Genomic DNA, 27,070 nt, shown 5'->3' on the forward strand with positions numbered 1-27,070 from the left:
AATCATTCATGGCCAAAGACTCTCAAAAACTACTCCTATGGACCAAACAACTTTTCTATGACAAATCCAACAAAGCAGACTCCCTCCTTGCACGCATACTACGCCATAAAACCCAAACCAAACGGATAGACAAAATTAACTCACCCAAGGGGACAACTTATGACACCCCTGACAACATAGCCTCCATCTTCGCCAAATACTTTACTAAACTATATGACCACAAACCGGAAGCCCGACAACACCCGTGCCAAACAACCTCCCAACAAGCCATAGACTCCTACCTGCGCGACATCCCCCTCCCCACACTGACCGACGAAGCAAGAGAGCAACTCGCAGCCCCCATCACGACAGAGGAAATAACATACACGCTGAAAACAATCAAACCACATAAAAGCCCAGGCCCGGACGGATTTACGGGCCTATATTATAAAACATTTCCCGACATTCTCACCCCACACCTAGCTACACTCTTCAATTCGCTCCTACAGGGCGACGCCTTGCCAAGCGACATGCTGAGATCTAACATATGCCTCATCCCGAAACCAAACAAAACACACCTTGACCCGGGACACTACAGGCCCATCTCCCTGCTAAATGTAGACACCAAAATATTCACTAAACTACTGGCAAACCGAGTACAACCCTTCCTTCCAACACTGATCCACCCGGATCAGGTGGGATTTATCCCCTCCAGGCAAGCAAGTGACAACACCAGACGTACCCTGGATCTCATGTGGGTAGCCCAACACCGACAGATCCCGACCCTTCTCCTCTCCATGGACGCAGAGAAGGCATTTGACCGCCTTCTCTGGCCCTATCTATTCTCCACCCTTAGGAGATTCGGATTCCCCACACCCTTCACCAGAGCCCTGACTACCCTCTACCACAGACCAACAGCCACGCTCTTGATACCCAACGCGACGCCAACGACAATCACAATCTACAACGGAACGAGACAGGGTTGCCCACTGTCACCTCTCCTTTTCGCCCTATCCCTAGAACCCCTTCTACAAAAAATACGGAACTCCCCATTAATACAGGGCCTTAAAATAAACAGAGACGAGTACAAAATCGCAGCTTATGCAGACGACATATTGCTGACAATCACGAAACCCACGCAATCCCTCCCACCCTTGATCACACTCTTACCGGAATACGCGACACTATCGGGGTATAAGTTAAACCTCGACAAAACTGAAGCCCTACCACTGGTAATCAGCGAACCAACTCTAAGACAACTGGAAACCTCACACCCATTCACCTTCAGAAACGACAATATACAATACCTCGGCATTCTACTCCCCAATCACCTCTCCACCCTCTACAGTGTGAATTACACCCCCCTAATCCAACAAGCATACACAGACCTCCAACACTGGGACAAAATGCCAATCTCATGGCTGGGCAGAAAAGCCTCCATTAAAATGAATCTGCTGCCTAGATTCCTATACCTATTTCAAACCCTAAGCATCCAAATTTCCCGAAAAGACTTCAAACTGCTCCAAACCAAAATTGATAATTTCATCTGGTCCAACAAGAGACCACAAATCAAACGTTCCACAATGTACCAAAACACCAAATCTGGAGGTCTCGGACTCACAAATTTCTACAACTATTACCAAGCTGCCCAATTAGCACAGATTCAACATCTACACACCGCCCCAGGTACGAAACTATGGGTTGACTTAGAACACGACCTGCTGGGCGGAGACCACCCCTCACTACCCTTCTGGCTCCCAAAGCAACTAAGACCAAACACCCCTCAAACAGCCCCAACCCTGCAAGCATCCTTCCAAGTGTGGGACAGAGTCATCCGCAAAACCCCTCTCATCAACAAACCTTCCCCACTCACCCCAATCCTACGCAACAAACAATTCCCCCCTGGGATGACACCCAGAGACTTCGCACACTATGAAGACAATGGCCTCTCCCGCTTCTTTCACTTCTTCAGAGCCAACCAACTAATCCAATTTCCAGACCTGCCCAGACAAACCCCACTGACCACCCACGACCAATTGAGATATATACAAATCCGCAGCTTCCTCTCTAACCCCACTCACAAGGCCGCAGCAACCACCAAACTTACCCAATTCGAACACAACTGCATACACAAACCAGTACACAAAAGCCAAATCTCCATCTACCTCCAACTAAACTCCACCTCCCAGACAGACGCAATCTCCTACACCAGAACATGGGAAAGAGATATAGGCCCACCGACCGACCCCTCGGACTGGCCGAGCATATGGGAAGCAACAGCCTCCCTCACGATATGCGTAAACCACAAGGAGCAGGCATATAAAACGCTCCACCGCTGGTACCTAACACCCCTACGAATGAAACAAATGGGCTGCTCCACCTCAGATACATGTTGGAAGGGCTGCGGAGCCCAAGGCACCTACATCCATCAATGGTGGGCATGCCCCCACATATCCCAATTATGGACAGCCGTAACCAACTTGACAACCCAAGTCCTACACACGGACATTCCCATGGACCCCTGGATATGACTACTCTCCAAACCCTACGCCCCACTGGTCAGATCCCAAAACAAATTACTAGCGAAGATAGCGCTGGCTGCCAGACGTGCTATAGCAGAACAGTGGGGTAATCAAAACCCCCCCACTCTGGCAACGACGATACAAAAAATAAAAGAGGCAATGGAGATGGACAAACTCTCAGCCCTTTTACATGACACCACCCACCACCACAACAAGATATGGGATCCCTGGCTGATACACCACCTACTGCACAACCCCTGAGACCAGATGACCTAGCACCCGTCTCACTGACCCACACCTACCTCACCTAACGCATGGCCTTCCCCAAGGCCGTGAATCCCATCCACACCCACCTGCAAACACTCAAAACCCACCACACAGCTGACACACGACTATACATTATGCCATCTCCCACAAGACCAGACTCTACCCGACCACACTCCGCTAACCAAAACTTCATAGACACCCCCAATACCTACCCTCTCCCGCACCACTGGCCCTCATGAACACGCTAACTGCATACATAGGCGCTGCACACTGGAGATAAGGAGGCCACCCGAGAACACACGCCGCCCCCTGCAATTACTCGATAGCATTAGCACACAAGAGATACAAGACGCACTGAAACATAGATGGGACACTGGGTAACTCCCTGCCCCCTCTCCTCAGGGCCTGCACCCTCCGACACAACCTAACAATACCATGTAATCTAGCTACCCGCCAAAATCTGACCCACCCCCAACCCCCCGCATCCTCGTGCCCCCACCCCAACTGCGAGAACGACAAGGTGACCATGTACCGATGAATATAAACAAGACATCATCCAGCTAACGACATAAAACAGCCCTCCCGACGCACGATAACTAGACTGAATTGACCTATCAGAGTACAATGTTGAAACCTTGTATGTATGTATACCCTGATTTACCTTGCGGAATTTACTCCCCTTCTTTCTCTTCTGTACCCCCTCCCCATATCAACAAAATCTTCAAAATAAAGAGTTTATTAAAAAAAAAAAAAAAAAACAATTTCAGGTAATGTGGTGCGGAATTAAATAATCAAGTTCTCGCACACAGGGTGGCAAGCACGGTGCATCATAAGAGAGAAAGAATGAATATGCATGTGAATATGCCAAAAAAGATATTTACTCAAAAATTGCAAAGTTAATGGACATGACAATTTTGTAATTGAACTGCATTGCACATAATGTCAATATAAGAATGGGTTTAAAAAAAAAATGGGTTTAAAATATGTGGGCCTCGCTTACATCTGTTTGCTGATGTAGCATATATTGGGGGAAACCGTATTGAAAACAGTTATTGAAAATAGTTTTAAAGCATTTCTATGAAATATACAACACACTATAGTATTACAGAGACCTAGTTAACAAAGACTACACATCAAATTACTGGAATGCATTAGATTAGGTTTTCTGTGCTTAGAGCGTCGCTGGACGTCCTCATGCTGTGTGAGGATCTCCAGCGTCGCTCAATTCCCCATAGGAAAGCATTAAAAGCATTTTCAATGCTTTCCTACGGAGAGGTCTAATGCGCACGCACGCTTATTAGGTCTCCCCCGCTGGCAGCCGCACATGCGCTGTCGGTCTCCCCCACCTGATGACGTCGGCGGGGGAGGAGCGTGGGCGGACCCGAAACCACCGCTGAGGGACATTGGCAGGGAGGGGGAAGTCAGGGGGGAGGACGGGGTCTCAGTTTTCACCCCTTCAGCAACATGGGATGGGTACCTGCAGTGCCAGGAAAACGGTTTGTTTTCCTGGCACTGGAGTGTCCCCTTAAAGAAACAGTTTGAGATTTAATGTGCAAGGATTCCTTTTACAAGTGACATACAGTTTAACTCTAGTAGCTTTATAGGAGAAAGGGTTATTTTTTTATTACACAGAATATAGAATGTATTACTTGAACTTTCTCCAGATTCTGAACTTCTTTATTGCACACAATGTTTTGGAACCTCTGTAACAAAGGGAGGAGAGGTGCGCTGGTTCCTTGGGCTGACCAGTCATTGTCTGTTTCCCTTGTTCCATTGTCCCAGAGCTGAAGTAGCAGCATAACAGCAGACAGCATTTGGCTGGCAAATAAAAAACACATACGTAGATCAATATAGAATTATAGCAACTAGAGAAAATGTGTTTAGATTTGTTCTCTAAGCACTGCATTGTAGTGAATAAAAAATAAAAAAAATAACACACCACACTGCAAAATTTAGATAGAAAAAATGGATTTTAAACAAAAAAGAAAATCCAACTAAAGCTAAAAAAAGTGCTTGATGTGACTTGCTAAAATTGATAAAAAAAAAAAAAAAAAAAAACTGTTTACGGTGGTCTTGCAGAGTTCAAAGGAAATAGCAAGTAAACCTGGAGAAATTGCAAACCAATTGAAATAAGGCTTCTCTGAGCTTACTGAACAGAATGCCAAATGCAGTAATTGAGAGAATGTATAATGTAATCAACAGATTAAGCAAATTAACAGTTAATAGAACCATAGATTCCTCTGAAGCAAAAAAAATTAATGAATAGACATAACTGCGTAATGCATTTCAGCCATAATTTGGCAAACCTGAACCATTCTTACCTTAGGGTACCTCTCTGTACAGCCAGTTCAAGTAAAATGGCTAGTGCCAAATGCTGATCTTGCAGTGGAATGTTTCCAGGACCTCTGGGACTTTGAGCACCATTGACATCACTGTAGTGAAACAAGACATTTAGAAAGATAACAAAAATCACATATGATCAAGAATCAGTTTTTTTAATCCTTCTTGTGTTTTTCTCTATGTGAAATGTGTGTGCACGTGATAAACATACACAAGGGTGGCAGAGGCGGCTCTAGACTTTGCGAGGCCTTAGGCACTAACTGACATGATAATGAAAATGCAAGCAATTATAAAATTAACTGGCCAGGATCCCTGGTGTCGAATGCTGGGAACTCCTTTCCAGGATATGACCCTTCGCCATTGCCTCGACACTCAGTCCACTCTGCAGGGCTGCCATTATAGACTGTAAGCTCGTTTGAGCAGGGTCCTCATCTAACTATTGTTAAAGGGACACTATAGTCACCTGAACAACTTCAGCTTAATGAGGTTGTTTAGGTGAGTGCTACAGCTACCCGGAGCCTTTTTCTTGTAAGCACTGTATTTTCTGAGAAAATGCAGTGTTTACATTGGAAGCTTGGAACACCTCTTGTTGCAGTCAATCAGACGGCCACCAGAGGGACTTCCGAGTTCAGAGGCCCTAAAAAGGCCTCTCGTCCGATGCATTCTGGGTGAATGCATCAGACGGGCTATCAGCACACAAAGCACTGTGAACGCGCTTTGTGTGCTGACAGCCTGTCAGCACTGCTGTGGGCGTGGCTTCAGCTGACAGCTGAAGCCCGAACCCACAGGGATGCTGTCCGGCCACAATAGTGGTTGAACGGGGGGGGGGGGGACGGACCTACTCTCCTCCCCCCCCCCCCCCCCCCGGCCCCCACCCCTGAGCGGTGAGTGGGGGCCCTAAAAATAAGGGTGGCACATACTGCCCCCCCGGCCCCCACCCCTGTGCGGCGGGTGGGGGCACTAAAATTATCAATAAGGGGGGACCTATTGTCCCCCCCCGGCCCCCACCCCTGTGCGGTGGGTGGGGGCCTTAAAATAAAAAATAAGGGGGGGACATACTGCCCCCCCCCGGCCCCCACCCCTGTGCGGCGGGTGGGGGCCCTAAAATTCACAATAAGGGGGGGGGGGCCTACTGCCCCCCCCCGGCCCCCACCCCTGAGCGGTGGGTGGGGGCCCTAAAATTCACAATAAGGGGGGGGACCTACTGCCCCCCCCCCGGCCCCCACCCCTGAGCGGTGGGTGGGGGCCCTAAAATTCACAATAGGGGGGGGACCTACTGTCCCCCCCCCGGCCCCCACCCCTGTGCGGCGGGTGGGGGCCCTAAAATTCACAATAAGGGGGGGGACCTACTGCCCCCCCCGGCCCCCACCCCTGAGCGGTGGGTGGGGGCCCTATAATTCACAATAGGGGGGGGACCTACTGTCCCCCCCCGGCCCCCACCCCTGTGCGGCGGGTGGGGGCCCTAAAATTCACAATAAGGGGGGGGACCTACTGCCCCCCCCCGGCCCCTACCCCTGAGCGGTGGGTGGGGGCCCTAAAATTATCAATAGGGGGGGACCTATTGTCCCCCCCCGGCCCCCACCCCTGAGCGGTGGGTGGGGGCCCTAAATACAAAGGGGGTGGGGACCCTAGTTAACCCTCTTCCCCCCCCCCCCCCCCCCCCCAAAAAAAAAAAAAACTTATCTCCCTACCTACCCCCCTCACCCTAAAAATAATGAGGGGGGACCCTTTAACTAAAAACCTGTAAAGAAAAAAAAAAATAAGATAAAAACAACTTACCATTCGATGTTTTCTTTCTTCTAAAATCTTCTTTCTTCAGCCCCAAAAAAGGCCAAATAAAAATCCATAATAACCGACGCAATAAAAAAAAAAAAAAAAAAAACCCGAGCGCAAAAAAAATAATCCATCTTCACCCATGGAGGGCTCCGCGCAGACTGAGCTCCGCAGGGCGGGGGAAGGCTTATAAAGCCTTGCCCCGCCCTGCAATTAGGCTAAGAACACTCTGATTGGTGGGTTTAAGCCAATCAGAGTGCTCTTTGTCATTTTACAAGCGTGGGAAAGTTCTTTGGAATTTTCCCACGCTTGTAAAATGACACAGAGCAATGTGATTGGATGGCTTGAAATCCATCCAATCACAGTGCTCTTTGTCATTTTACAAGCGTGGGAAAGTTCTTTGGAATTTTCCCACGCTTGTAAAATGACACAGAGCACTGTGATTGGATGGATTTCAAGCCATCCAATCACATTGCTCTGTGTCATTTTACAAGCGTGGGAAAATTCCAAAGAACTTTCCCACGCTTGTAAAATGACAAAGAGCACTGTGATTGGATGGCTTGAAATCCATCCAATCACAGTGCTCTTTGTCATTTTACAAGCGTGGGAAAATTCCAAAGAACTTTCCCACGCTTGTAAAATGACACAGAGCACTGTGATTGGATGGCTTGAAATCCATCCAATCACAGTGCTCTGTGTCATTTTACAAGCGTGGGAAAATTCCAAAGAACTTTCCCACGCTTGTAAAATGACAAAGAGCACTCTGATTGGCTTAAACCCACCAATCAGAGTGTTCTTAGCCTAATTGCAGGGCGGGGCAAGGCTTTATAAGCCTTCCCCCGCCCTGCGGAGCTCAGTCTGCGCGGAGCCCTCCATGGGTGAAGATGGATTATTTTTTTTTGCGCTCGGTTTTTTTTTTTTTTTTTTTTAATTGCGTCGGTTATTATGGATTTTTATTTGGCCTTTTTTGGGGCTGAAGAAAGAAGATTTTAGAAGAAAGAAAACATCGAATGGTAAGTTGATTTTATCTCATTTTTTTACAGGTTTTTAGTTAATGGTCCCCCCTCATTATTTTTAGGGTGAGGGGGGTAGGTAGGGAGATATTTTTTTTTTGGGGGGGGAGGGTTAACTAGGGTCCCCCCCCCCTTTGTATTTAGGGCCCCCACCCACCGCTCAGGGGTGGGGGCGGGGGGGGACAATAGGTCCACCCCCTTATTGATAATTTTAGGGCCCCCACCCGCCGCTCAGGGGTGGGGGCCGGGGGGGGGGACAGTAGGTCCCCCCCCTTATTGATCATTTTAGGGCCCCCACCCGCCGCTCAGGGGTGGGGGCCGGGGGGGGGGGGACAGTAGGTCCCCCCCCTTATTGATCATTTTAGGGCCCCCACCCGCCGCACAGGGGTGGGGGCCGGGGGGGGACAGTAGGTCCCCCCCCCTTACTGATCATTTTAGGGCCCCCACCCGCCGCTCAGGGGTGGGGGCCGGGGGGGGCAGTAGGTCCCCCCCCTCATTGATAATTTTAGGGCCCCCACCCGCCGCACAGGGGTGGGGGCCGGGGGGGGACAGTAGGTCCCCCCCCTTATTGATAATTGTAGGGCCCCCACCCGCCGCTCAGGGGTGGGGGCCGGGGGGGGGGACAGTAGGTCCCCCCCCTTATTGATAATTGTAGGGCCCCCACCCGCCGCTCAGGGGTGGGGGCCGGGGGGGGGACAGTAGGTCCCCCCCCTCATTGATAATTTTAGGGCCCCCACCCGCCGCTCAGGGGTGGGGGCCGGGGGGGGGGGGACAGTAGGTCCCCCCCCCTTACTGATCATTTTAGGGCCCCCACCCGCCGCACAGGGGTGGGGGCCGGGGGGGGGGACAGTAGGTCCCCCCCCTCATTGATAATTTTAGGGCCCCCACCCGCCGCACAGGGGTGGGGGCCGGGGGGGGACAGTAGGTCCCCCCCTCATTGATAATTTTAGGGCCCCCACCCGCCGCACAGGGGTGGGGGCCGGGGGGGGGGACAGTAGGTCCCCCCCCCTCATTGATAATTTTAGGGCCCCCACCCGCCGCACAGGGCGGGTGGGGGCCCTAAATTATTATTGATAATTTTAGAAAGCGAGCTGAGCTGTCAGTCAGACAGCTCAGCTCGCGAACGCGCATTCCGCGCACATGCGCGGTAAAGCGCTCAGGTTCTTCATAGGGCGGCATTCAATGCCGCTCTATGAAGAACGCGATTGGTCCAGCGCGAAGCCGTCCCATTGGGCCCCGCGATTTCGTCATTTTGACGAAAAAGGGGGCGCGGCCTAGCGGGGAGCTCGGCGCTGGAACGGAGGTAAGTTTTTAATATAAAACCACCGATTTTTTTTTTTTTAATGAATGAAAGTTCATATAAAAGCAAGAAGGAAGGCTGGGGGACCTGTCTTTCTTGCTTTTATATGGTGACTATAGAGTCCCTTTAATGTGTCCCTGTGTAATGGTCTAATTTATTGTAAAATGTCCCCCCTTCCATAATATTAAAAAGCTGCAGAATCAGTTGGCACTAAATAAATAACAATAATAATAATAATAATAATTATAACAACAACAACAACAACACTTATGGCTGAGCTCCCACCAACTCACACAAACTCATACACATGCTTCAAGACTCATGGGGATCCACACATAACCAGATACAAACTGCCAGACAGCAGTACACTCACAATAATTCTCAATGTCAGACAGACTGAAAAACACACACGCCTCACATCCATGCACAGCCAAACTTACACACACTGTCAGGCACACTAACAGACTAACACATACAAGCACTACAAAGGTGGCTTCCCTGTGGACCAGTGGGGATCAGACAGACTGCGGGCTGCATTCAGGGGGCTGTGATGGGCAGTTTTGGTCTTCCTAAATAGCCTCCTCTTAGCTGGGAGGATTAGATTGGACATCACTTCCTCCCAGTGCAGCTGTGCATATGGAGAGGCTGTACGTTGTAAGGGGTACATTGCATCACTGGATACTGCCATGTGGTCCAGTGCCCAACCAGACCAACCAGCACTGGAGACCCCAAAGCATGGCAGGTCTGCTTAACAGATTATGGGCTGTACCCTTACCTATAAATCTCTGAACTATAGCTCCCATTACATTTCTTCACTAATTCATAGGTATGCCCCAATCTCTGTCTCTCCACTGCCAGTGACCTTCTAGCAGACAGTTACATTCACTTCTTACTGTGTTATTATACCCCACCTGCTCTACATTTTAAAATTGTTTGAGCAGGAGCCTTAACCTATTGTTCCTGTAACATTTTGAAGTTGTCCAATTTACTTTTAAAATCCCCCTTCATAACATTGTAAAGCACTGTGGAATAAGTAGGCACTATATAAATGCCAATATTAATAATAATACCCTCCAGATGGTGACTATGCTTGTAAGCAGAGGCTTCCAGGGCAGCAATGTCTCCATCTTTCCCCCACCTAGCTCCACCTGTCATGGCGTGCCAAGTGTACTAAAATCTTTAGTTGCATCTTATTAGTTGAAGTGCCACTGTAGGCAAGGCATATTAATGCATTCCAAGGCTCCATCTGTAATTAAAAATGTCAACATCTTCCCTACATTATATTATTTTTTTTTTTATTTAATGCAGGACACAGAGACAAGGACAGAAGGGATTATTAAATTAACTACTTGTATGAAAGTTATACTTAATGAAGTATTATGGATTAGATAATTTTGTTGGGAATATTTTAAATCATCCATGCAGTTAGCAGAGAAATTAAATTCACACCAGAAATGAGATCAAACAGCCCTCTCATTTTCCATAAGAATCCCTGCTACACTCATATGGGTAAACCTAAGAAAAGTCTAATTTAAGTGTAGAAGATAACATTTGACTCTGCAAAGCGCTTATTGATTCTCATGAAAAATTAGCGAGCATGATCCCCATACAAGTATGCACGCTAATTAATCCTCCTGTAGGACTAGTGGGAGGTCAGGTATTTACTGAGAGATCTTAGCCGGTTTCTGGCGTGAATGAAACTTAGAGCAGGCAGATCAACAATACATGGAAAATCAAACAGGGACATTCAAAAACCAAGTATTTTTTAATCAATTATCCAAATAAAGCATAAAACCAAGTGTGAATGCGTATACAAGCTTACAATATGCAAGCCAACAATTAAGCAAGCTGTGCATACAGCAGAAATTAGATGAACCATCAATTCTCAAGAAATGAATACATTAAATCAAACACTGAAAGTCACCTATAACTTGTGTTAACCTTTCTTTCATGTAATACTCCACTATTTTTTTAAATTAAATGTTAAAGGCATTATTACCAGGGCTGGTGCAAGGAGGTTTGGCTACAAAGGCGAAGATGCATTTTGCCAGCTCCCCTTTTTCGCCCCCCCCCCCCCCCCCCCCCTTGCATCTGCACCTGTGTGTCCCTTAATCCCCCTCTTGAATGTCTGAACCTTTTGTGCATCTCTTTCTCCTTTTCCCCATCCCCTCCATCTCTCTTTATCCTCACAGCCCCTGTGTTTCTTTGTCCCCCCAGCCCATGCCTCTCTCTTTTTGTACCCCCCAGGCCCTCTGTGTGTCTCTATACTCAGTCCCTTTCGCGCGTCTTTTTCCTCTTCCCATCCCCACTGTGTTTCCTCCCCCCCATGTCTCTTTCCCTCTAGCCTCTATGTCTCTGGGTGTCTCTGGGTGTCTCTCTCCCACTCCCTCCCTCTCCCCCCCCCCCCACCCACCCTCTCTATGTGCTATATTCCTCCATTCCCCTCAAAGAGGTCTCATTCCATCAGTCCTCACCCCCCAAATGTGTCTCATTCCCCCAGCCCGTTCCTCCTCCTGTCTTGTGTCTCATTACCCCTTAAGGAACCTCTCCCTGGTCTGACAGGAAGCAGTGCGGTACTCCGGTACTCCCTGTGCACACTACCTGTGAGACCGGGGTAGAGGTTTTGGAAGCTGCTCTCCCCCAGTCCGCCTCTGCCGCCTTATGGTAGTGCCGGCCCTGGTAGTTCCCTATAACGACTATCTGACCAATTCATTTTAAATATATATTATTTTATATGAGTTATAATACTTTATAACTCATATATCAAACTCACCCTGTAACAGACCTTAAAAATTTGGTAGCTCTCTCAACAACTTCAAGCCAAACAGAGGAAACTGTGCCTTCATCAAAAAGTGTGGCCTCTGGAAGTGCTCTCAGAGCATCAAGAGATTCTTGTAACAGTTCACTACAAAGGTCTGCATCCTCACCTTAAAAAAGAATAAAATGCATTAGGAATGATGACATAACATGTGAGAATATAAGACAGAAGATGATGCTTAAAGGAACAGTCCATTTGTTTTCATTATTTAGTAGATATACCCCCAAATAAAACATGCATGTATTTTCTACTGCATGTTTTTTTCAGGCAGTATGAAAAGACATCTTGCAAAAACTACAGGCCTGTCTCCAACCTTTGCAAGACTTCCCTTCTTTCCCAGACACAGGCTTTCAGTTTGTGCCTAGGAATTGACCAGAGGTTTCCTATTGAGAAGCTCACTAGAATGGGGCAAGACAGCTCCCGACTGATAGCCGCTGAGCACAGCTGGAAAAGGGTCATTTTTGTATTGGCATTGTTGGAAACATTAGAAACTCAAGTACTGTGTGTGTCTGGGGTGTTCCTTTAATTCAAATAAAGTACACAAACTAGGACCTTTGTTGTGCGGGAACAAAAACACAATAAGACATTTGACATTGACTCAAAATTAATGCTTAGGTACATTCAATAAGCGTAAGTGCACTGTACTTAGATATTGCAAAGACTAGTTATATATTCAAAAAAATATGGTTGAAATCATTGTCCCAAAATCACTTTGTTTATAAAAACAAAATAAAAGCCTATCATAATATCCCCCTGACCATGGGAAAAAAAAAAAAAAAAAAAGTGTGAAGGCCAAAATAATAAAAAACAAGGTTAAAAGGTATTAGATGCACATGTGTTTTCAGGGTTAAAAATTGAACTGTTTGCATGAACAGTTTCTAATGTGTACAGGCAACTGGTGCAACAAGATAAAGACTATCTGCTGTTTGCTAAACTGGAGCCCTAAAAAAAAAAAAAAAAAAGCTAAATACATTAATCAATATCATGGCCTTCATACATACATAAAGGATTTAAACATTACAGTAACGGAACACTAGTGTTTGGAGAGAAAAGAAGCAGCAAAAGACTAAAAAAGGGAAGCACAAAAGACAATCTGTATAGACAGCTCTTTGTATATATGCTTGATTATTTTCCCCACTGCATGTCAAAACATTGATGCTAGAATTTGATCTGACAGTCAGCAAGATTATCTGACTTGTTTGTGCACCTTAAAAACAGGTGGTGCATTGTGCAGTATAATGTCATTTCTACTTTGTTTTTGATTTTTTTTTTAACATTAAAAGGACCATTATAGTGGCAGGAAAACATACTCGTTTTCCTGGCACTATAGTGCCCTGAGGGTGCCCCCACCCTCAGGGAGCCCCTCCCGCCCGGCTAGATTCAGAGGAAGGGGTTAAACTTACCTCTTTTTCTAGCGCCGGGCGGGGAGCTCTCCTCCTCCTCTTCGGCTGAATGCGCGGCAGGAGTCACGCGCGCATTCAGCCAGTCTCATAGGAAAGCATTTAGAATGCTTTCCTATGAACGCTGGCGTCTTCTCAGTGTGATTTTCACAGTGAGAAGTGCGGAAGCCCTCTAGCAGCGGTCAATGAGACAGCCACTAGAGGCTGGCTTAACCCTAATATAAACATAGCAGTTGGCTATGTTTATATAAAAAAAGGTTAAAGCTAGCTCGACCAGGCACCCAGACCACTTCATTAAGCTGAAGTGTTCTGGGTGCCTATGGTGGTCCTTTAAGTACTGTAAATGCACCTCCTTTTGCTGATAGCACTATACTTCAAAGCATAAAAATATCTCCTGCAGCAAGACCAGTTTTATTGGTGAAACTATTGCACCACTGGCGTTTTTAATATATAGCAAACATCATAAAACGTATTCTTACCAGAACGCCACGCTCTGCGCAGGAATGCAAATGCAAAGGATAGTGCAGCTCTGGAGCCAACTCTGGCAAGACCTTCCACCCCCTGGCCAACAGGACGTGAGCTGTGTACATGAAAGGTATGCTCAAAATTGTCCTCACTGCAAGGAATGAAGAAATATCAATGGACAACAAAAAAAGGGGAATACAACCATACAGTGATTTATTTTTTGCATCTGACATAACTGCTCACACACAGCATTTTGGTCATCACACACTGCAGAAGAATAAAAAGCAACATTTTATATATTTTGGGTAAGCAAGAGCTGTAAGAAACGAATGCAATCCAGATAGTCAGCATAGCAGCAAGATTCCGGTCAAGCAATTTACCTTTTCTTTTCTGAAGGAGGCACAGCGACATTGCTACTTTTCCACTTCACTTTGACATTGTACTGAAAAACAGTCCTATTCAGTGCAATAAAGTATCGCTCCAGAATCACCAGCCTTTGCTTTAGTCTCGTGGCAGAAAGCGTGGTTGTGGCAGTCTGTGTTGCAAGTGATTGCTGCTCCTTTACAAGTACATATAGGCACTCCTTCAGCTCACTCACATCTGCAAAGAAATTGTATTACAATTGTTATTTTGTAACAGACACACACTTGGAGTATTTCACTGAACCACAGCTATATGGATATTTCCAACTTAAAGGGACACTACAGTCACCAAAACAACTACAGCTTAATGTCCATGAAGGCATTTTTTTATGTAGAACACTACCTTTTCAGAGAAAAGGCAGAATTTACATCACTGCTTTGGGACACCTCCAGAGGCAGTCCTCAGACTCTGAACTTTCCCCAAAGAGATGCATTGATTCAATAAATCTCAATGATGAGATTATAATTGGCCAGCATGACATTTGGCTCAGCACCCGCCCCACCTCCTTGGCTGAGATCATCAGAATTGACTATCTCAGCTAATGCGATGCTTTCCTATAGGATTATTCATGGCAAGGAAGCAGATCAAGGGTGGGGCCAGTGCCGACAGATCCACATGCCGCTGGAATAAAAGGTGATTTTTATTTTTATTTTTTTTTGGTTTGTTTAAACCTATTTAAGTGGGACCAGCCACTTAAATAGTGTTTTTTTAACACTATAGAGTCAGGAATAGACATTTGTATTCCTGACCTTATGGAGTTCCTTTAACCCCTAAAGGACACATGACATGAAGTGGGGGGAGGGCAGTGTATTAGAGTAGTGAAAGGTGGGGCAGTGTGTTAACTTTGGGAGAGGGCAGTCTATTCAATTAGAGTGGAGGAAGGAGCAGCAGTCTATTCGATTGAGTGGAGGGGGCAGTGTATTAGAGTGGAGGGAGGGGGGCAATGTATTTAATTTGAGGTCAATGTATTAGATTTGTATGCTGATTGGCCGTGCAGCTTTTTACCACACATGCACCATAGCCTCCCAATGCTTTCCTATGGGAAGCATTGGGTTGGCTGAGATCTTCAAGTCATCAGCCAAAGTGAAGAACACACTCATGGGACTTCAAAATCAACATAACGTAATTTGTTTTTTTACAGTTGTGCAACAGCATACATTCACCATTTCAGTCCCATTCCCAAACATTTCTTAATATGTCAAGGTAGTTTCTCCGATCTACATGCGGTAAAGACCTGGAAACAATAAATAGGAACTGTATTTACCATTAAGATTACGGCATTTGCCGACTGAAACGCAGCAACACTACTCTAGTGCCGTATGCGTTCCAAGCTGGAACGCACAATATTACCACCAGTGATCAACGCCGCGTCATTTCCGGTGTGACGCATGCGTGTCACAGTGGTAACAGGAAATCAGTCACACCAGGAAGTAATTCACATTAATAGACTGCCTATTTAAAGGACACACAGAAGGACCTTTCCTACACTTCTGAAGAAGCCTGTGACAGGCGAAACACGTTAAGTGGGACCTTTGATAATATCTTTTATTGTTTTGGATTAATAAATAGTATATTTTAAAGTTATATACATATTTATTTTGTATACATCATCTTACTTCCTGGTTACATCACATCCCTTGGTGGGGATTATACCACCTGAGCTGTATATACTAGAGCAAGTTTCTGCTCTAGAAAATGTGAGTATTATACCTTGATTTTTTTTTTTTTTATTGATTGATACATATATCACTATTGGAGCTTTTTTCTGTTTTTATATTCACTGCATTTTGCATCAAATTTGGAGCACCGGAGACACCTGTTGCTACATATATCCTTAGGCGGGGATTGTTTCGTCCAGGCAAAATACGGTAGAGCTCCCAGTCAGCTCTACTAAAAGTGAATATATATACACAACTACCTCAGCACTTCACCCACAGTATATTTCATATTGCACTATTGTATTTCTCTCCGTTTTATTTTTTAGGTCAAATTGTGTATTAAATTTCCAAGGGGATTTGTGTACGTATACAATTTCAAATTTTTACAGTTTGGAGCGCGGTCTCCTCCCTTCTATTTGTTACTTTTAATCAGTGTTCAAGGCCTGCCTTTAGCTTGTAGGTAAACATACCTGTGTGGCCCACTCCCTCAAAAAAGCAATACAAAACAAGATAACGTATAAGGGACTCTTACGATTAAATTCCGTATACATTTTGTTAATATAAATATTTGAATCAGATCTTCAGAAAGCTACTTGCCAAACGTCTGCTTATGTATAATTCATCTTAATGTAATGTGTGCCAGCTAAGCCAACTATTGCTCCCTTATACGGTTATGTAAGTTGTTATGCATTTGAAAAGATTTTCATTTTTTAGTTTTGTTTTTTTTTATTTTATTTTGTATGATCATTATTATTATTTTTAATTTTTTACACGCAATGTCACAAACTATATTGACATAAAATAAAAAAAATCTCTTGCAGGGTTTCACTTTTCCTCTTTCAACCTCCTACTTTCAGGAGAAACGGATTAGACACTGATAATTAAACATGCATGTTTTCCAAAGGTTTATCCGCATCATTTCATGAGTAGAGTGCACATCCAATTACTTATAGAAAACTTTGCCAGAGTTTTCAAACAGCATTGTGAGGGGGCAATTCTCTTAAAAGTCCTAACGTCTGGCCATTCACCTGCAGCTTGTAAAATAAGGAAGTTACAGTTGTAAATAAAATTATTCAACCCCCATTGAAAATCATGTTTATTGACAAAATGTATAGACGTTCAGCTATTTGCAATTAACAAATCAAATGCTATTAGAATAGCTCAACACAATTTATGCTTCAAGTAGTTACCCCAAATTTAACTGAAAATGCAACTTATGACTCTAGTCTCAAAATAATTCAAACCCCTCCCCATAGGTGTTGTCTAAAGCAAACCTGATGTAACTCTGCAATTGCAATGCAATTCTGAAAATCTCAGACAAGGAGGCGGGGCCAAAAGGCACACTGGCCAATTAGCATCTCCTCATATAAGTCCATTAAACCTTTATTCCAGAGCGGCCATATCTGCTGGCTCTACCCCCGATTTACCTCCTTGGCTGAGATCATCAGAATTGATAATCTCAGCCAATCCAATTCTTTCCCATAGAAAATCATTGGGAGGGCATAGCGCATGCACAGCAAAACACCACTATGACCAATTAGCATCTTCTTATAGAGATGCATTAATCCAATGCATATCTATGGGTTAAGGTCAGCGTCTTCATGCAGAATGTTGTGTAGCACTGACCGAGGAAGCACCTCTAGTGGCCGTCTGAAAGATTGCCACTTGAGGTGTCCCTAGGGAGCAATGTACAAAGCTTGTAAGGACCGACTATACTCACCAGAATAACTACATTAAGCTGCAGTTGTTCTGGTGACTAGTATCACTTGAGTTTTGTTGCTGGAAGTATACCTACACCCCTGGCAGCATCTACTTATGTTAACTCTGAACATAAAAAAAAATACATCTGTTGGCAGCATGCATAGTATGCCTGGCCTTCAGTGAGGGGAAGGTATATCACAGAAGGTGTATCGAGTTGTAGTGAGAACTTGGTATGGGATCGTGGTAGGTATTGTGGAAGGTTTTTTGTTGTTTTTTTTAAACAAAAAAAAAAATGGGAGGGGGAATGGGAAACTATGCCAGCAAGGGTTCCTCAATCCAAAATGGTGTTTTATTATAACACACTGTTTTGGATGGAGTAGCCCTTCCACAAAATGTATTACAATGTAAGATTTTATGCAAAGGAAAGCAGAGCATATTTTAGAATAGAGAAAGTTTTAGTAAATCTAGTTTTCAAAACTTAAAGGCATGTTAGTTTATTTCAAGCATTAAAACCACCACAGCCTGTTGCAGTGCTTAAATGAGCACTATAGGGTCAGGAACACAAACATGTATTCCTGACCCTGTAGGGTTAAAATCATCATCTAGCCACCCTGGGCCCCTCATGCCTCTAAAAATAAAGTCAAATCTTACTTGAATCCAAGCATGCAGCTGCATAGTTTGTCCATGTTTCCTTTAGACCTGCCCACTGCCTGATGACATCAGAAGAGGTGGCCTGACCCAATAACAATGCTTCCCCATAGGATTGGCTGAGACTGACGAAGAGGCAGATCAGAGGCAGAGCCAGCACAATTCAAACACAGCCCTGGCCAATCAGCATCTCCTCTATCTTCTCTAACAGCCATCTGAGGAGTGGCCAGTGAAGTTTTCACTAAGCTGTAATGTAAACACTGCATTTTCTCTGAAAAGACAGTGTTTACAGCAAAAAGCCTGAAAGTAATGATTCTATTCACCAGATCAAATTCAATAAACTGTAGTTGTTCTGGTGACTATAGTGTCCCTTTAAGCCGCCAGGAGTACCATGGTTTGATTGCCCGGGAACTAAGCAATCCGTCTAATAAGAGATTCACTTCTTTTTACTTGGTTCCCGCCAGGTTCCAAGGCTTCTCACCTCTTCAGCTAAGGTTTTTGTGTAGCATTTCATAGCAAAATGCTGACAGTATACAGTCACCATGACCACTTCAAATTACTGAAGTGATCATGGTGCTTGGAGTAACACTTTACTTTAAAACTTGATCTTGAAGTCACAATGTTATTTTAAGAAGCCTGAAAATGATACAGGTTAGACACAGTGGTCTATGACTTAAGAAAACTATCAAAAAATTAGCCGTTTTACCTGGTTGTCTTCCCCATACCCAGCTGTCCATAATAGTTTTGGCCTTGTAGTTTGGTAAAGGAATATCATCATCATCTTTTTTCTCTTTGTCATTTTGATCTTCCTTTTTTGAACTGTTTTGGGCATCATTAACATCATCTGGAAAGTCAAACACACATGGTAACGGGATGAGATGAATGAAAACATTTAATAAATAGGCAAACCGAAATTTCCTGAGCTAGATATTTCACATATATTATTGCTGCTTAAATAATTATATCAATTGTAAATGATTACTAGGCTGATACATGTTGTGCAGTGGAAAGCAAGATTACATTTGCTTCATCCATGTGCATAGGTGACAGAGTTGGAATATGTTTTGTAAACACAAATCCCCAGATTTGCCTACCTTCACCTACAATTAAGAATCAAGGGAACATCTATTTGTCTGGTTTTTGTGGGGAGGGACATTCTTTGGGCAATATGCATGTATATAAGGCATATCAATGGCATGCATTTTTTCTTTCACACCTCACCGTTGTTCTCAGACTGGCTGCATTGGGAGGTTAAATTAATGCAATGTGTATTTTGTCTTCTGTTAAAAAGTTTAGAAGATCTTCTTCTTGGAATTTAATATTAAAGGGAAACTACAGATCCCTAAAGTACTTTAGTTTGCTGAAAAGCTTTGTTTATGAAGAGTGTCCTCTTTTTCATTTTGCAAAAAGTGCAGATTTCAATGGAAAATTACACTTTTCTAAATTATACTGGTTACACCCCTTTGGCTTTCAAGCAGACAACAGCTGATATTACGTCCTGGTTTGGTTAGCTCACTACAGCTAAACTCCAGAGGCAGCAATTGCTCAAAGCACATGCCTTGTAAAGACTTCTCATTGAGCTACATTGGGAAGTATGTGATTAGACAGCAACAGGAAGTCTTGGTGTGGTTACCAAGGGAGAGCTACTTTTTATGGGCAGTTGAGTGTCACTTTAACAGCTACAGACCGTATTTAAACACGTTACAGCAGGTGTTGTGAAAAGGTGGTGTGCTAATTTCATAGGCTGCAATTCCAATACAACCACTTTTCTTTATTTCCAGAAGAGGGGTTTGGTGCATATTTATCGTGCAAACATATGGACCAGATGGGTGGGGGGAATAAATAGACACTAGAAGATCACCTTACAGAATACAGAAAATGAGAACAAGCTCACCTTTCCTTGATGGAAGTTCTACACTCTGTGAAAATTCTGTCCCCATGAAGACAATCTCGCCATCTTTCACCATCTCGTTCCACAGGCTGCAAAATCCATCTCGTGTGAATGCAAGCTATGGAAATACAAGATAAATTGTTTTATAGCATGCTTAATTACCTCTAGAACAAAAAGGTTTAGCCTTCCTTTCAACATGCACACCTATAGTCTCAAACGCAACAAAACTGCTAAACTAAAAACTACTAAAAACATCTATTTTTAACCCCTTTTAAGCCCTGCAGGAAACCCATTTGAAAAGTAGAGATGCATAAATTATGAAATCCCAGCAACTTTGTTCGTAATATATACCAGAAAACAGTAATTTTACTTACCGTAAATTCCTTTTTTCTTAGTATAGTGGCAGTACTTACAAGTGGGATGTTCCTTAGGATTCTGGACAAGAAGCTCCCCCTTCTTTAGAATTTAAATGCTGTGCTCCGCCTGCTGCCTCCATATAAGCTGTAACTCAGAGACACTCACCAGTAATACATAAGAACCAAACGGAGACCGAATGATGCATAGAATTTAATCTATTTGAAAGCGGAGGGAAAGCCAGTACTGCCACTATACTAAGAAAAAAGGAATTTACGGTAAGTAAAATTACTGTTTTTCCCATCGTATAGTGGCAGTACTTACAAGTGGGATATAGCAAGACCCCTGCATACAACAAAGGGTGGGAACTCAGCAGGCCACAGCTTGTAGCACCTTACGCCCAAAGCAGCTTCAGATGATGAGAATACGTCTAGCCTACAATGCTTGATAAAAGTATGTAAGGAAACTAACATGGGCTCCGGCCGAGCGGGCACGATTCGGGGCCAAAGCGGCGATCACCTCACCCAAAGCCACACGGGGGTGCGCCACCCACGCTGGGGGTGCCCCCCTGAACCCAGCGACACCACTCCGGGGTCCGTAGAGGCCGGGAAAGCGGTGAAACGAACGCGGCCTACTGAGGCCGAAACCGGGGAGAGGCGGCCGCTCTCTCCGACGCAAAAGCCACCCAGCGACATCTCGGTAACCTACCCCCCCCCCCTTTGGACCGGCGGGGGATATCCCGGTCCACACTGGGAGCAAGCAGGCGACCTAGCCACGAGCCAAACCGGGGACACTGCCTCACAGGGTAAACCCTTAATGGCGGCTCGGCGCAAACGGGGCAAGCGGAACACACACACCCAGCCACCCAGGTCACCACTGGAGACCTTCGACCACCTCTGCACAAGCTTCAGATATGCCCTGCAGAAAAGGGGTGTCACACACCGGCAAGCAGAGAGAATGGTGACCTCGTGGATGCGACCTGCTGCACGAAGGAGCTATTACAGACAGGCACCACGAGGTCCCAAAATGGCCGCCCGACAATGCAGACACAAGCGGGCTCAGCGACGGAAAACGGCGGAAGGCCCACCGGGCGCATCCCCACACACACAACGGAAACAGCCCGGACCGGCGAAACAACCGCTGCAAGCAAGCGACTCACCAGATCCAACTCCCAGCACACAGAGCAACCTACGCCGATACCACAAGCACATCACGAAGACCCAAGCGACGGTACCGCTGAGGATCTCACGACACACCGCCAGAGCCAACTACTGCAGCAGCCTCAACAAATTGGGGGGCAACAGCGGAGGCAGGACCCGGCGACCCACCCGTCCAATCTCCCACCCAGCAAAGCAATCAACACCAACTCAGCACAGAGGTAACCCTCAAGGCACTGATCAGCCTCACAGATTACATCCCTGGGACGCATGGGACCAGCGCTATGCAGCACCATCGGCAGCCCCGTTGGCACTGGCCTCACCCGACCATAAGATGAACTGTCCTCGATGGCTGGTAAGGGGTATTGGCTGAAGAACTCTGACTCCCCCGCGCCTCCCCTGCTGCCTGGTACACGGACTGATCTGTGACAAACCTTAAGTAAACTTTACCAGTACCGATCCAGCCTGTGGTTATAATTGTTACCTCATACCATAGATAGTACTCTTAACTTGTTAACTACTTGGATGGGTTCAGACCACCTTTACTATGCATGATTCCACGATACCTAAAGTTTTGATCATTAATCCTGTTAGCGCAGTACTCGTTTTAATCGCAAATGTTAGCAATGCAGTTTTAGGTGTTGTGTTTTATATATTTCTATGATATCTCATGCTACACCTGAACACCCACCCTGCACGACATACGCATGCGCCTAGCACTTCCATAGCGCTATGTTTAGCGGTACAACCATCCTAGCAAGTACCATGCAATACAGCGATACAGACCACAAAGGCCTATACGGTACCCTGGTACCCATTGCAGTGATCACACGCCACCCCACGCCACTCCTGCACTATTCTTTAGACCACGTGACTGGCCAAGCAATGCACTAGAACAAACTCACGAGATTTATATGTGAAGACGATAAAGCAATTGCTACATGTTTATACCTTTCTTACTTGTCTAGATCTTCTCCTAGGCTAGCTAAGCATTATATGCTCATTCACTCTAGACATGATTAAACAGCATGTCATATTTAGCGTTTACTTAATTAACAAGCTACTATACCAATAGTCTATACTTTTATTTTGTGACTTAAGCCTCAGTCCATATCCTGTGTGCAAAGCATGTTATTCTTATTCATTGCTATTAAGTGTACCACAAGACCTGCAAATCACATTATAAGCATTAATGTACTTTTTATAACATTTAATCTAATGTTTAACCCCTGTTTCTTTAAACTGTAAGCTTATTGTCTACACACGTGAAATCACCTGTAGGACCTCTAATATTTTAGCATGTTAATTACCGGATCTTATGATCCTTAGCCTGTATTTTCTAACTACTGTTTTAACGACAAAAAAAAAAATTTAAAAATTGAGGCACCGTAATTCAGGAAATGTCATTTAATCTTGCTGTACCGATCCTATAATGTAATTCATTTGCACGTTTCCCCCAATTTCTCTTATGTACCCCATCTTATTTGCCTCTAATAAAAGAAAGATTGACAAAAAAAAAAAAAAAAAAGTATGTAAGGAAGACCAAGCAGCAGCTTTGCAGATGTCTTCAGGTGAGGCGGCTGCTTTTTCAGCCCAGGAGGTCGTCATAGCTCTAGCGGCACGAGCCTTTAAAGGGAAACTAAGGGGAATCCCTTTGGATTGATAAGCCAACCTGATTGTATACGTTAGCCATCTGGCCAAAGAGGGTCCTGAGACAGCACAACCCCTGTTAGTGCCATGAAAGAATACAAATCTGAAGACAGATTTTCAGGGATCTTCTAACATCTAGGAGATGTCACATTCTTTCCAGATCCGACGTAGGAAAATTACAAAAACACGGTAGGACAATAGGTTGGTAATTGCAGCACTAGAAATAACCTTAGGCAAAAAAGAAGGCTTGGTGTGCAGGACCACCTAGTCTTGATGAAAAAAAGGTGAATTCCGGAGAGAAAGAGAGAGCTCGGATCACACCTACTCAACTAGCAGAGGTGATAGGCACCCGGAAAACCGTCTTGAAGGTAAGAAACTTGATAGGAACCTCCAGTAAATGTTCAAAAGGTGGTTCACAAAGGGCTCGAAGCACCAGAGACAGATCCCAAGTAGGGAAAGGTACTAACTTAGGAGGCCTCTTAAGCCTTATGGACTTAAGAAATCTTAGAAAAAGCAGGTTTGAGGCAAAGTCACGAACCAGGAAGTGATTTAGAGCTGAAATCTGGCCTTTGAGCGTAAAAACTCCCAGGCCGGCTTCAAACCCATCTTGCAAAAAAGAAAGACTTTCCGGGATAGAGGCTTTGGCCGGATCCAACCTCGAAGTGAACACCAGGTTCTGAACTTCATCCAAACTCTGAAATAGATTTACGAAGTGGACCAGCGGACAGAAGACAGCAACACATCACATAAAGGTCAGAGACCATGGCCTTGAAGGATCACCCTTGCAGCAACCATGCCGTCAGGTGAAAAATCTCCAGAGTTTCCACGGGGAGAGTCACATTCTCCAATACTTGAGAAGAGACTGGAGATGCCAACGTGAGATTGTCAAGTTTTCCACTTCCGAAAACCAACTCCTGTTCGACCAGAAGGGCAGGACTGCCAATTACTTGCCTTCTCCATCTTACTTATGAACAATCCGTGGTATAAGAGCGACAGGAGGGAAAACATAAGCCATGTCGAAGGTCCAAGGTATCGATAGACCGTCTAGGACAACTGGGTAATCTCCTGAATGGAGAGAAGCAAAACATTGTACTTTCCTGTTTCTCCTTGTGGCAAACAGGTCTATCTCCGGCCTGCCGAAGCGTGAACCCAGCTCCAAAAAAAAACTTGGCTTGACAGTGCCCAGTCTGCCTGAGACCAAAGTCTACGGCTGAGGCCGTCTGAAATAACGTTTAGAGACCCTCTGATATGGGTAGCTGATATAGCGAGAAGATACGCTTGAGCCCAAGACATATGTGGTAGCAGAGCTCTTGCAGAGCTTTTACCTTCGTGCCACCCTGGCGATTCAAAAAAAAAAAAAAAAAAAACACTGTAGTGGCGTCGTCCGACTGAATCCTCATTGCCTGATTGGTGATGGCTGAACGGAAGGAAACCAGTGCCTTCCAAACCGCATTTAATCCCTGAAACTCCAGGAAGCGCCTGCCTCCATTCTGTTCCAAGACCCTGACGGAACTGAGAAGCTAGATGGGCGCCCTAACCCATCTGGGAGGCATATGTGGATATCATAAACCATTGTTTCTGAGCAAATGATAGGCCCTTTGAGAATTTGCTTCTGTGTTTCCACCAGTTCAGGAGTCCTTTCACCCCTTTGGATAGGTGGAAGGGAGAGTCTAGATCTTCCTGTTTTCGTGTCCATTGGGAAAGGATGTCCCATTGCAATGGTATTGCTTCTGCCTTTGCCCAGGCCACTGCTGGGATTGCAGAAGCGAGGAGGCCTAGAACCTCATAGCATCCCTGATTGAGCTTAGGTTTTTATGCAGCTTTGATACGGCTTTTAAAATCCTCATTTGTTTCACTAATGGTAGAAAAAGAGAGAGGGACTGTGAATTTCCTCTAAGACCCAAGAACTCTAGACTTCGTGACGCAGTCAGCTTGGATTTTTCCAGGTTCAGGATCCAATCGTGACCTCTTAAAACCTTCATTGTAATCTTGAGATGAAGATTTAGCAGTTGTCTTTATTGGGCCTTCAGGAACCAAACGTCCAGGTATGGAACAATCGAGATACCTTTCCGACGTAAAACCGCCGCTATGGGTGCCAGGATTTTCGTAAAAGCTCGAAGAGCTGAGGACAGGCCAAAGGGAAGAGTTTAATTGTAAATGGAGAATCCTTCGCTTTCTTGCTAGAACCGCAAACCTGAGAAACTTCCGGGAAGATTCTGAAACCGGTACATGGAGATAAGCATATTTAAAAACCAACTCTGCCATGTAATCTCCCTTTGTAAAATGTGTGTCAAAAGACAAAATACGTTCCATACGGAACTTCTGTCATGGTAAGCAGGTGTTTACTAGTTTCAGGTCTAGGATCGGCCGGAAAGATCCATCTGGTTTTTGAACCAGAAAAAAAGGCGTGAGTAAACTCCCTGAAATTCCCAACGTTTGGGTACCTCTCTACCACATTTCTTAAAGAAGAAGAGCATTTGTTTTACTCTTGATGGATAGCTTGACAGTAGGAAGGATGGACGTGGTTTCGATGAAACTTTATTCTGTAACCTTCTGAAATGGTTCTTGTAATCCACCTATATGAAGCACTCTTTCCCAGTCTTGGGCGAAGAACCGAAGGCGTCCTCCCACTCTTATGGCGTCAAAACGTCCTCTTTTGTCATGCCTGTTGGATTCCTGTCTAGACCACTGGCTGTTTATTTGAGGTACCTAGTTGGTCTCCCATACAAGTACTAACCAGGCCCGAGTCTGGATGGCTTCTGAGATCTGACGAGATCAGGGATTTTCAGGCTGGTATGGCCATAGGCCATCATGCTTTTGAAACCTGCAAAAACCGCCCTGGTAACGAAAGGACCTCTGACCCTTGTACTGAAAACTTTAATATCCCTGGGTTCTTGATTCCAGAGGCAGGGCTTTCTTCGTATCAGACATCTGTCTAATAATGTCTTCCAAAGGAGTGCCCCAAAAAAATGTTGTTCCTTTCAAAGGGTAATTCACATAAGGATGCCTTAGACGCAGAGTCAGCTGTCCATGTTCGTAGCCAAAGAGCTCTTCTGGCTACTGACGACAAACCCATAATCCTCGCTGATAAACGAAGAAAACTCATCTTTCAGTAGGAACAAGAGATGGGAAGGATCTGTATCAGATTTCCCATAAGGGAATCTTCCAGGGCTTGTAGCCAAATGCTCTGAGCTCTGAGAACCGCTAAACCTGCAAATTCAGCTCTGCACTGATATCCTGCGGCCTGGAATATTCTACTACACGAAGTTACGGCCCGTTCGTCCATTTGGGTCTTTAAGCCCTGAGACTTCGCCAATGGGTATAGTGGTTTTCTTTGATAGCTGGGCAATCTGAACATCCACTTAGGAAGATCTTCCCATTTTTCTCCAGACTGTAGCTTGTACAGCAGTTCAAAAATGTTTTGAAATGAACATACGTCTTTCAGGATTCTTTCATTCTCAATGATGGAGATCCAAGATTTAAGGAGACATTTGGGAAACCTTTAACCTTACCCTTGGTAGGTTCAGTTTCTTGTACCGCCGTCGTCACTTCTTTAATAAATTTCTTCAGCTCTTCTGGTGTAAAACCCTCCTCCACACTTGAAGCCAGGCTGGAAATATCCGAAGGTGAAGAGACGTCAGACACAGAAGGAGATCTATTCCTCCTACGCTGTGTGGGCAGTTTCTCCCGAATAGTTATTCACAGCATCTT

The 27,070-nt window shown here is 45.1% G+C and overlaps 1 protein-coding gene across 4 annotated transcripts in view; it reads right to left on the minus strand.

The window, feature by feature from the left end:
* The window catches only part of HERC2 (HECT and RLD domain containing E3 ubiquitin protein ligase 2), a 171,046-nt gene that overhangs the window by 122,199 nt on the left and 21,777 nt on the right, over positions 1-27,070 (minus strand). For 3 of the 4 annotated variants that reach the window (XM_063459223.1, XM_063459231.1, XM_063459206.1), the window contains exons 3-9: positions 20,202-20,316; positions 19,014-19,151; positions 14,258-14,477; positions 13,892-14,028; positions 11,968-12,121; positions 5,090-5,200; positions 4,418-4,586 (exon numbers count right to left, since the gene is read on the minus strand). In XM_063459223.1, coding sequence (XP_063315293.1) covers positions 4,418-4,586; positions 5,090-5,200; positions 11,968-12,121; positions 13,892-14,028; positions 14,258-14,477; positions 19,014-19,151; positions 20,202-20,316 — 1,044 coding nt within the window. The remainder of the gene's footprint in view (positions 1-4,417; positions 4,587-5,089; positions 5,201-11,967; positions 12,122-13,891; positions 14,029-14,257; positions 14,478-19,013; positions 19,152-20,201; positions 20,317-27,070) is intronic. The other variant, XM_063459216.1, reaches the window with a different exon arrangement.

This window comes from Pelobates fuscus, chromosome 1 (genome assembly GCF_036172605.1).
Source record: "Pelobates fuscus isolate aPelFus1 chromosome 1, aPelFus1.pri, whole genome shotgun sequence".
Lineage (NCBI taxonomy): Eukaryota > Metazoa > Chordata > Amphibia > Anura > Pelobatidae > Pelobates > Pelobates fuscus.